The 12,368-nt window shown below is 36.6% G+C and overlaps 1 protein-coding gene across 10 annotated transcripts in view; it reads right to left on the minus strand.

Moving 5' to 3' along the window:
* Positions 1–12,368, minus strand: part of TRIM37 (tripartite motif containing 37) — a 240,514-nt gene that overhangs the window by 221,474 nt on the left and 6,672 nt on the right. For 9 of the 10 annotated variants that reach the window (XM_038547934.1, XM_038547938.1, XM_038547931.1 and 6 more), the window contains exons 3-5: positions 7,325–7,365; positions 4,768–4,884; positions 497–584 (exon numbers count right to left, since the gene is read on the minus strand). In XM_038547934.1, the coding sequence (XP_038403862.1) occupies positions 497–584; positions 4,768–4,884; positions 7,325–7,365 (246 nt within the window). Of the gene's footprint in view, positions 1–496; positions 585–4,767; positions 4,885–7,324; positions 7,366–12,368 lie in introns of those variants that run through there. The other variant, XM_038547940.1, reaches the window with a different exon arrangement.

A 12,368-nucleotide genomic window follows, 5' to 3' on the forward strand; every position in this document is an offset into this window, starting at 1 on the left:
CAAAGGCTGTTTACAGGAAAACTGACTTGAGTGTTTTAGACTTGATAAAAGGTACAATGCCTTAAAAACTACTTTTGAATTAAACTGGAAAAAAGAAAAAAAAACCCATAAGATCAAGATGTTTGCGTTCATATTGTTTCACAAATATCTAAAATTGTTTCATTTGAAACTGAATCTGGAAATTGTGGCCAGGACATCAGATCAACTGTCCTTTAATCAGAAATAAGACTTTGATCCTACAATAAAAGATTTACAAATATACATTTTCTATTTTTCCAACTAAAATAATGTATTTATGTAAGCAATGCACATTCCAAATCTATATCTCCCACAAAAGAAGTTTATGGTGTATGTGATACCTTCTGCTACAAATCAGATGCATTTAAATTTCAATCTATAAGCAGAGTAAAATAATATTTTCTATCTAAATCTAACAAGTATTTTGGTGCTTTCCAGTCTCTAGCTAAAAGTAATATGCTAAATTTTTTCTGCTCACCATTCCTCCCCAAAGTGCACACTGATGGCAGATACACTTCTTACAAGTCCAGCAAAATACACTAAGCTTTTCATGGTGATTTTCACATCTATATATTATGAAAAGAAAATATAGCTTAAATTAATTAAAATTATATGATAATTACTGAATAAATTCCTAAGTTTAGAAAACAAGTTAATTTTAAACAGATTATAACTCAGGAAACAATATAAAATGCATTCCATGCTTCTATAAGCTAAAAAAAATCATATGTGAACACAAAATCTTTTAAACTATTGTTTTCATTAATTTATAAAGACTCTATACAATTGTGACAAATGCAGATTAATTTTTTTTATTTTTTAAAATATTTATTCATGACAGATACAGAGAGAGAGAGAGAGAGAGAGAGAGAGGCAGAGACACAGGCAGAGGGAGAAGCAGGTTCCATGCAGGGAGGCCAACGTGGGACTCGATCCCAGGTCTCCAGGATCACACCTCGGGCCAAAGGCGGTGCTAAACCGCTGGGCCACTGGGGCTGCCCAGATTAATTTCTAAATAAAGTGTAAATATAGCATCATTTCCTAGCATCACTGTAAGTTCTATCTTATAAACAAATCACGAGTCCATACCTACATGAACACATATACATATAAAAATATTTGTCCCACATGTGGCCAATGCTAACAATCAAGACACACACATAATATCATACTCTCATGAGAAATGAGCACTTCAATTTTAAAAAATGAATTTCCCCTTAAAATGGATATCCACGTGTAAAACATTAATTTGGACCTGGTTATAAACTGAATTGCATCCTCCCCAAATTCCTATGTTGAAGCCCAATATAAATGTACTTGGAGATAGGGTCTTTAAGGAGGTAAAGAAGGTTAAATGAGGTCCTAAAGGTGGAATCCTAACCGAACAAAACTGGTATCAGTCCGAGAAGAGGAAGATACCAGAAGTTTCACACACAGAGAAGAGGCCCTGTGAAGACACAGCAAGGAGGAACCCCACCATGTCAAAGAAAAAGGCCTCACCAGAAACCAAGTCGTTAATACCTTGACCTTAAACTTCCAAGCCCAATATTATGAGAAAATAAATGTATTATGTAAGCCACCCAGTCTGTGATATTGTTATGGCAGCCCTAGCAGACAAAAACCATTAGCTTTTAACATGCAAAATTTAACTTAAAATAGATAAAAGATCTAAAACTATGTAGCTCTTAGAAGAAAACATAGAGGAAAAGCTTTATGATACTGAATTTCAAAATTACTTCTTACTGACACCAAAAGCACCTGCAAGAGAGACAAAAATAAATAAAATGAACTACATCAAAATTTAAAACTGAGGGTGCCTGGGTGGCACGGTCAGTTAAGCATCCAACTCTTGGTTTCAGCTCAGTTTGTGATCTCATTGTCATGAGATCCAGCACAATGCTGGAGTGTGAAGTCTGTATAAGAGTGAGTCTGTCTGTCTGTCTCATCTGCCTCCCCTCACTTGTGCACTCTCTCTAAAATACAGATCTTTTTTACAAAATTAAAACTTCTGAGGGGATCCCTGGGTGGCTCAGCGGTTTAGCGCCTGCCTTTGGCCCAGGGCATGATCCTGGAGTCCTGGGATCGAGTCCTGCATCAGGCTCCCTGCATGGAGCCTGCTTCCCCTTCTGCCTGTGTCTCTGCCTTTCTGTGTGTCTCTCATGAATAAATAAATAAAATCTTAAAAAAAAATTAAAACTTCTGTACATCAAAGGACACAATAAACAGATTGGAAGGGCAATCTATGGAATAAGACTGTATTTGCAAAAAAAAAAAAAAAGACTATTTGCAAAGCATGTATCGATAAAGAGTTAATATCCAAAATAAAGAACTCTTACAACTCAACAAAAGAAAAAAAAAAACTTGATTAAAATACAGGCAAATTGGGATGCCTGGATGGCTCAGTGGTTGAGCGTGGACTTCAGCTCAGGGCGCGATCCCAGTCTGGGGATAGAGTCTTGCATTGGGCTCCCTGCGAGGAACCTACTTCTCCCTCTATGTCTCTGCTTATCTGTGTCTCTCATGAATAAGTAAATAAAATCTTTTAAAAATATATATGGGCAAATGACTTAACATTTTTCCCCAAAGATGTGCATATAATCAATAAGCATTACAAAGAGATGTTCAACATCCTAATCATCAGATAAATGTAAATCAAAACCACAAGATATTTCCTCATACTCATTAGGATGGCTACCTAGGGCAAAGATGGAGAAATTGGAATCCTGTACACTGTTGGTGGGAATGTAACATGATGCAGTTGCCATGGAAAACAGTATGGAAGTTCTTCAAAATATTAAAAACAGAATTCCATATAATTCAGCAATATCACTGCTGGTTGTATTTCCAAAAAAATGGATGCCTGGCTGGCTTAACCAATAGAGCAGAGCGTACAAGTCTTGATCTTGAGCCCCATGTTGTGGTGTAGAGATCACTTAAAAATCTTAAAAAGAAAAAATTGAAGGCAAGGTCTAGAAAAGATGAATACCTATGGTCACAGTAGCATTATTTACAATAGCCCAAAAGTGGAAGCAATCCAAATGTCCATGAATAGATGAACAGATAAACAAAATGTGATACACATACACAATGGAATATTAATTATCCTTTAAAAGGAATAAAATTCTAATATAAACTACATTATGCAAAATCAAGGAATAGTAGCAAAAAGACAAACACTGTACGATTTCACTTGTATGAGTAATCTAGAGCAGTCAAACTTCTAGAAGAAGCAGGAAATAAAATGGTGGCTGCCAAGGTTGGTAGAAGGAGAAATGGGTAATTATTTTTTTTTTTTAATTTTTATTTATTTATGATAGTCACAGAGAGAGAGAGAGAGGCAGAGACACAGGCAGAGGGAGAAGCAGGCTCCATGCACCGGGAGCCCGACGTGGGATTCGATCCCGGGTCTTCAGGATCGCGCCCTGGGCCAAAGGCAGGCGCCAAACCGCTGCGCCACCCAGGGATCCCGAGAAATGGGTAATTATTGTTTAATGGGTAGAGAGTTTCAGATTTGCAAGATGAAAAAGTTCTGGAGATTGGTATACAATATGAATATATTTAACACTACTAAAGTGTATCCTTACAAATGGTTAAGAAGTAAATTTTATATAAAGCGTATTTTACTATAGTTAAAAATTTTTTAAGTTTTTGGTTGCCTATTAAAGAGACACACTGTTGCATTTCTTTAAAAAATATATATTTGATTTACTTACTCATGAGAGACACAGAGAGAGACAGAGACACAAGCAAAGGGTGAAGCAGGCTCCCTAGGGAGCCTGATGTGGGACTTGATCCCGGGATCACGCCCTGAGCCAAAGGCAGACACTAAACCACTGAGCCACGCAGGCTTCCCCATAGTTGCATTTCCTAAAAAGCTTTTCACTAGGGGCACCTCTGGCTCAGTTGGTTGAGCATCTGACTCTTGATTTTGGCTCAGGTCATGATCTCAGGGGTGAGAGATTGAGCCCCATGTCAGGCTCCACACTTATCAGGGAGTCTGCTTCTCTGTTTTTCCCTCTCCCTCTGCTGTTCCTCCTGCATGCTCCCTCTATCCCAAATAAATAAATCATAAAACAAAAGCTTCTCACTAATAAAGTACCCTGAACTTAAATGCATCAATAGGTCTACATTTTATATTTTTCATTTGCAAGTAATCTGAATACCAAATGGAAATAAAAGTGTAAAAAAATCAGCATGTTAGATACTATCTGGAAGCTCAATTAGCATGATTCCACACTACCAAATTTAGAACACCCCTTTTATAATATAGGAAATTTATCGGAACAATTCTTTATCAATGGCATATATGCACCTTCAGCAAACCAAGGAAAAAGGGACCAAGAGGTAACAAGACAAAGAGAGGGACGCCTGGGTGGCTCAGCAGTTGAGCTTCTACTAGGATCAAGTCCCACATCGGGCTCCCTACTGGGAGCCTGCTTCTCCCTCTGCCTATGTCCCTGCCTATGTCTCTTATGAATAATAAAATTCTTAAAAAAAAAAAAAAAAAAAAAAAAAGAGCAAAGAGAGATTAGCAAACATTAGCAGTTTCACTCCTTTTATGAGAGGCTCTCATAAAAGCAGCCAATCAAGAATTAGAAGCGTCTTTCAAAACAGTGATACCCATACCATGCCAGAAGAAAAATACTTAAATGTTCATCTATAAACTGAAAAAGAAACTTTCAATAGTATCATTAAAGTAACATATGGCAATATCTATGAAATATTTGAACAAAAAAACTGAGGGCATACTTGTCCTTTTCATTTTCTTCATGTTTGGTGAGACTGCAGAGTTGAAGAGTATCAAGTTGCTGTGTTACTTCTTCTGCCCAACGACAGTTCACTAGTTCTCTTAGCTGGAGTGGAGCACTGGAGAAAAAATATGTATATATATTCTAATTCAGAAATTTAAGACTATTTTTTAACATAAACATATTCCAAAGGTAATCATGTGAGATGATGAATGTGTTAATTAACTCAATGGAATCTTTTCACAATACATACATATGTCTATCATCACACTGTACACTTCAAGTATCTTACAATTTTATTTGCCAACTATACCCCAAAATATTAAAAACACAATTACCATATAATCCAACAATATCATTTCCAAGGTATATATTCAAAAAAACTGAAGGCAGGTCTAGAAGAGATGCACACCCATGATCATAGAAACATTATGCATAGTAAGCCCCAAAGTGGAAGCAATCCAAATGTCCATCAACAGATGTACAAATAAACAAAATGTGATACATATACGTGATGGAATATAAATCAGCTTTAAGAAGGAATTAAACTCTGACATATGCTACAACATGCATAAAACTTGAGGACACTATAGAGTGAAGGAAGATAGTTGCAAAAAAAAAAGAAATTATCAAATAAACACATTCCTCAAAACCGAGCTCACAATCATATTCATATCATATTACTATTAAAATAATAAGTCAATGAAAAGTATGGTTTGCAATTTATTCTTACCTTAATGTCATTACAAAAAGAATTCACATTATAGACTGAATTCTCAATTCCTCAGTCTAAAGTTACACTGTCCAAAATGATAGCCACCAGTCACATGTGACTATGTAAAATTCGAATTAAAATTAAATAAGAAAATTTCATTACATAGTCACTAGACAAATTTCAAGTGCTCAACTGCCACATACCTAGTGGAACTAGATAGCAAAGCTATGGAATATCTCATCAATACAGAAAGTTCTATGTGATAGTGGTTTTCTTAAAAGTTAATTAAAAAAAATAATACAAAGTGAAAATGGACAATCAAATAAGATGAAGAGGTAGTGTGAACAAAAGTGAAATATAAGTAGCTAAATATGTTTCAAAAGATGCTCAGTTTCAATTATTTATTTATTTATTTATTTATTTATTTATTTATTTATTTATTTATTTATTCAGAGAGAGCAAGAGAGAGGCAGAGACACAGGCAGAGGGAGAAGCAGGCTCCATGCAGAAAGCCCGATGCGGGACTCGATCCCAGGTCTCCAGGATCACACCCCGGGCTGCAGGCGGCGCCAAACCGCTGAGCCACAGAGGCTGCCCTCAATCATTTTTTCAAAAGTGTATTAAAGGGATGCCTGGGTGGCTCAGCCGTTAAGCGCTTGCCTTTGGCCCTGGGCGTGATTTTGGAGTCCCGGGATCAAGTCCCACATCGGGCTCCGTGCATGAAGCCTGCTTCTCTCTTTGCCTGTGTCTGCCTCTCTCTCTCTCTCTCTCTCTCTTCTGTGTGTCTCTCATGAATGAATAAAATCTTAAAAAAAAAGTGTATTAAAAACAAGATGTTTTTCATTTAATGGAATGACAAACAATAGATTGGTAATAATCAGTATTGGCAAGACTTTTGTATCTATTATTAGGAAGGTAAAATGGTAAAAATCTTTCTTTCAATGTAATCTGGCATCATTCTATGAAAAAACCAAAACTGGAAACAACCTAAATGTCTGAATATAAGCATAAATAAATCAACATATAGTCACACAATGGATTATTATTCATACTCTTTAAAAAATGACATATATGTTCACATTATCAAGGAAGGTCCTACCATATTTTATATTAAAAAAACCAAAATAGTATATCATTGGTTATATTTCTAGAAAAAAACTGTATGTATCAGTATACTCCTAGAAAAATGTCTAGAAAAATAGATATGAAATCTAAACATTTCTTTTGAAAGTGTTATTTAATGAAAAGATCAGACATGAAGTATCTGAAATAGAAGGTCTTTTCATTTTATCTGTATTAATTAGAAAACTTTTCAATTTTAGGGGTGACTGGGTGGCTCAGTTGGTTAAGCGTCCAACTCTTGATGTTGGTTAAGGTCATGATATCAGGATCATGGTTTGAGCCCCATGTTGGGCTCACACTGGGCTTGAAGCCTGCTTAAGATTCTCTCTGCCTCTCCCTGTGCCCCTCCCCACCCACGCAGGTTCAGGCTCTTTCAAATAAATCTTTAAAAAAAAAAAAAAAAAAGATTCTCTCTCCCTCTCCTCTTGCTCATCCTCTTCCCTCTCTCTTAAAAAAACAAAAACCAAATCAAAAAAAAAAAAAAAACCATTTTAAACTCTAAAAAGTTACAGAATGAGTCTCTAAAAGAAGGTAAACAAAGTATCTTATAAAATTCTGAGTCAGATAAATTAGTTTGCATTTCTTTATCTGGACAGATTGCTTACTGTATTCACAAAGAGAAGAAATGTACCAGTTTGCAGAAAAACTGATTATTAGGGCATACTCTAACCCTATCGCTTTACTATTTTCCAGTCACAAATAATCATAGCAAAACCCTTACCGGCAATGAGGACATTGAGCTCTCTGCTCCGTCAGCCAGCGCTAAGGAGGCAAAAAATTAGATTTTGATTTTAGAAACATCATTACTTTAATTTGTACATACTGAATACTTACATACCAAATTTAATGAGTGTAACTCTCTAGTGCCTGTATTAATTATAAGGAACTTATAGAAATAGCAGGCAATCAATCTACTATCTCCTTCTCATTATCATCATGACGGGGACAAATTTTCAAAGGGACAGAACTCATTCCAAAGTTAAGAAGCTATTCTCCATAGGAAAGAAGTGATTCTAAGGCTATCTGGATCTCACAAGGAAGATGTTGATAATCTTGACAAAAACAATGATACAGTGACCATCACTGTAAAACCGGTTTTCTAAAAACAAACCAGTGATGATATACTAACCTCTCATAAAATATCTGAAAAAGTCTAAGGTACTATTAAATTCCTTTCTGAAAAGTGAACTTATTTTGAAGAATATAATATGGATATATAAATTAGACCTAAAATATGAATAAGAATACAAAGCTTTATATCTTAAAAGTTTTATAGTTCAGTAGTGGAATATTTGCATTGTTTGGTTTCTTTACAATTATAAAATGCTTTTATAAGAACAATATTTCTACAAAACTTCAAATTTTATTAATTTAATCCCTTTATTACTAGATAGGGAACAGCTGTAGATCATATAAAAAGGAGATGCTAAGGTTTTCTGAATACCCTTCCAAAAACAATAGTTTCACAGTTAAATATTAAATGTTTTAATTGAGCAGTAAACGTTTCAAGGCAAATAACTATAATCCCATACCTATGTACTCCCTATAGCTGTTATTTCTATTTCTACAAAAGAAGATAAGCTTTAAAAGTCAAATAATTGACTCAGAAATGAAACTTCCAAGGAAACCTTAAAGATTAACAAAAGATAAAATAAGGAAAAGGGTACCTCACAGCAAAAAATATAAAGCTGGAAGAAAAAAGAGACACAAAAGGATTCCTCTGTTCTTAATAACCTTGAAGATCATTTCTTTGGTCCCTCTGCAAATGTAAGATTTGGGTCAGTATTCTTCCTCTCCAACAATGCTCTGCTAAATTCATAGCACTCTTGTAGGGCTGCCTTTAGCCCACATCTCTCTAGTCTCATTTTCTATGTCACTCTAAGGAACCCAACAAGGTTAAATCTTTAGGCATATTTCCTCTTTGCCCAGGATATTCTTTTAGAGAGAGAGAGAAACAAGTGGGGGGGGGGGGGGGCAAGAGAGAGGGAGCAACAGACTCCCCACTGAGCAGTGAGTCTTGATCAATTTGGGTCTTGCTTTCAAGACTCTAGATCATGACCTGAAGCTTAACCCACTGAGTCACCCAAGGTACCCCAAACCCAGGATATTCTTCAACTATATTATTCCTACTCATCCTTTAGATTTGTTTATATGTCACTTCCTCCTGAAAGCTTACCCTGATTCTCTACAGACTACCAAAGGAACCTGTACTTCTACTTCATTGTGCCTGTAATACTTTATTTCACTGACTTAGTTGTTGGTGTTCTCTGCCCTGCTAGACTATAAGCACTATAGGAAACAAGACACATGGGTGGCTGCAGGTTAGGGATCCAACTCTTGATTTCAGCTCAGGTTATGATCTCAAGGTTGTGAAATGGAGCCCCATGTCAGGTTCTGCGCTCAGCATGGAGTCTGCTTGAGTTTCTGCCCTCCTCATCCCTCCTCCTTGCTTATTTGTGAACTCTCTAAAATAAATAAAAACCTTACCAAAAAAAAAAAAGAGACAATGGCAGATACTGAACTGCAAAGCCACCCTGGCATCACTGAATTCAAGAGTATATTAAAAAGACTAGGGACGCCTAGGTGGCTCAGCGGTTTGGCACCTGCCTTCAGCCCACAGCGTGATCCTGGAGACCCAGGATCGAATCCCGCATCAGGTTCCCTGCATGGAGCCTGCTTCTCTCTCTGAGCCTCTCTCTCTGCCTATGTCTCTGCCTCTATCTCTCATGAATGAATAAATAAAATCTTAAGAAAAAAAAAGACTAGGCAGGGACGCCAGAGTGGCACAGCAGTTCAGCATCTCTCTTGGACTCAGGGCACATGATCCCAGAGTCCCGGGATCAAGTCCCACATTGGGCTCCTCATGGAGAGCCTGCTTCTCCCTCTGCCTATGTCCCTGCCCCTCTGTGTCTCTCACGAATAAAGAAATAAAATCTTTAAAAAAAAAAAAAAAAAAGGACTAGACAGCATGACCAAGTGAGAGTTACTTCTGGAATACAAGGAAAGTTAACATAAAAAATCATTCAATACAATACATCACATTCTTAAAATGAGGGAAGAAACCCACACGATCATCTCAACTGATACAAAAAAAGACCTGACAAAATCCAATATCCTTTCATGATAAAAACACTCAAAACATGAAAAAGAGAATTTCCTCAACTTAAGTCCATACATAAAAAAAAATCCAGAGTGAATATCATACTCAGTGGTGAATAATAACTTTTTTCTTAAGATCAGGAAAAAGACAAGGATGCTCATTTCACCACTTCTTTCTAACATAGTACTGAAAATTTCACAAGTGCGATTAAGCCATTAGAAGAAATGGAAAGCATCCCAACTAGAAAAGTAAGTCTTTGCTTGCAATGAATGACATAATCTTGTCAGTAGAAAACTCTAAAGATTCCACCAAAAACTGTTAAACCTAATAAGCAGATTCTCTAAAACTGCAGAACACAATTCTTAAAAACACTTACATTTCTATATGTTAGCAATGAAGAATTCAAATAATTAAGAAAATACATCTGTAACATTAAAAAAAAAAAAAAGGTAAAATACCTAGGAACAAATTTAACCAAAGAGCTGGAAAATTTATATATGGAAAACACCAACAAAAGAAATGAAAGCAGCCCTAAATAAATGGAAAGACATCCCATGTTCATGGATTGAAGATTTACTATTACTAAAATGACAATATCATCCAAAGCAAACTATAAGGGCATCTGGGTAGCTTAATCGTTGAGCATCTGCCTTTGCCTCAGGTCACGATCCTGGGGTCCTGGGATCGAGTCCTGCATCAGGCTCCCCACAGGGAGCCTGCTTCTCCCTCTGCCTATGTCTCTGCCTTTGTGTGTCTTTCATGAATAAATAAAATCTTAAAAAGAAAAAAAGCAATTTACAGAATCAATAGATGTCTTATCAAAATCCCAATGGTGGGGATCCCTGGGTGGCGCAGTGATTTGGCGCCTGCCTTTGGCCCAGGGCGTGATCCTGGAGACCCGGGATTGAATCCCACGTCGGGCTCCCGGTGCATGGAGCCTGCTTCTCCCTCTGCCTGTGTCTCTGCCTCTCTCTCTCTCTCTCTCTCTCTCTGTGACTATCATAAATAAATAAAAATTAAAAAAAAAATGGTGCTTTTTACAGAAGAAGAGAAACCCATTCTAAAATTCAAAAAGAAACTTAAGGGACCCCCAAATAGCCAAAACTATCCCAAAAAAGTTCATGTACACTTAAAACATGTTTTATGTCAGTTATATCTCAATTTAAAAAAAGGACTCATTTCCTACTTTGAAAATTTATTACAAAGCTACAGTAATCAAAATAGTTTGTTACTGGGGTGCTTGAGTGGCTCAGTCAATTGAGCATCTGACTCTTTCCAGATCATGATTTTGGGTCATGAGATCCAACCCCACATCACACTCCATGCTCAGCAGGAAGTATGTTTGAGATTCTGTTTCTCCTTCTCCCTTTCACCCCACTCACTCACACACCCTCTATTAAAAGTCAATTTAAAAAAAAGTTCATAGCACTTTTCTATATAAATAACAAAAATTATCAGCAACCCCTATATCCACCAACAGGTGACTGGATAAACAAACTATGGCATACACATACAATGGGATACTACTACTCAGCAACAAGAAGGAATACTATTGATCCACACAACATACATATATTTCTAAATAATTTTGCTGAGTGAAAAAAGCCAGACATGAGAGAACATAACATTCCATTTGTATAAGAGTCCAAAAAAATGCAAACTTATCTACAGTGACAGCAGTTTAGTGGTTTCCTGGGAACAAGACAAGTGGAGGGAGGGAATGAATACCAAGAGGCACAAAGAAACATTGGGGGATTGTAGATATGTTCACCACCTTGATTGTAGTGATGGTTTCTCAAGTATATACATTTGTCAAAATTTACCAAACTGTACACTTTAAATATGTGCAGTTTACTACATGTTAATTTTACCTAATTTTTAAAAACTGCAAAGTTAAAAAAAAAAACAAGAATCAGTAATTATAGGCAATCATAAAATGCTACCGATGCTGAAAATCAAGAGTCAAAACAACAACAACAACAAATACTGGGTAAGAAAAATGGAAGCAAAAAAATGGGAGAAAATACAAAAATAAGAACAAATAATGACAGAATCAACTGAGAGTAGCTGCAAGAATGAAGGAGACCTAGCCTGAAAATACAGCCAATGTTCCCATCATTTGGTTCCCATCATTGTGTACGGAGGCACTAGACAGTCATGGGTAGAGCAATGGCCTGGGAGTGAGTCCAGTCTTGGTATGTCAACAGCTACCATGGGACTTTGGACAAGTCTATTCATGGGTTTACACCACTTTGTTTTATCCAATGACACAAGTATCTGGCCTGTCACAGACAGTTAAATTTCCATAGTCAACAGAAATGGGATGGAAGAGAAAGAAAAGGCATACAATAAACAATATTACCATTTGGTTGGGGGAGTGCCCAATCACAAGAACTTTGCTCCTGTTTATTACCACCCCCCTCTTCCCACTCATCTCTCCAGCATCCTTGTTTTCTCTTTACTGGTTCAATCCCAATGAGACATAAACCTTCTCGACCCACCGCCTTTTTTTTCCCTTTACAACAAAATTCTGAGAATTTTTATACTTGCTGTCTCATTTGCCTCCATTCACTACCATCAAGTTTTTGTCTGCATTGTTCCACTGAAACTACTCAAGATTACCAATGACCTACACATTCTCAAATACAAGAGTCAATTCCCAGGC

Source organism: Canis lupus, chromosome 9 (assembly GCF_011100685.1).
Source record: "Canis lupus familiaris isolate Mischka breed German Shepherd chromosome 9, alternate assembly UU_Cfam_GSD_1.0, whole genome shotgun sequence".
Lineage (NCBI taxonomy): Eukaryota > Metazoa > Chordata > Mammalia > Carnivora > Canidae > Canis > Canis lupus.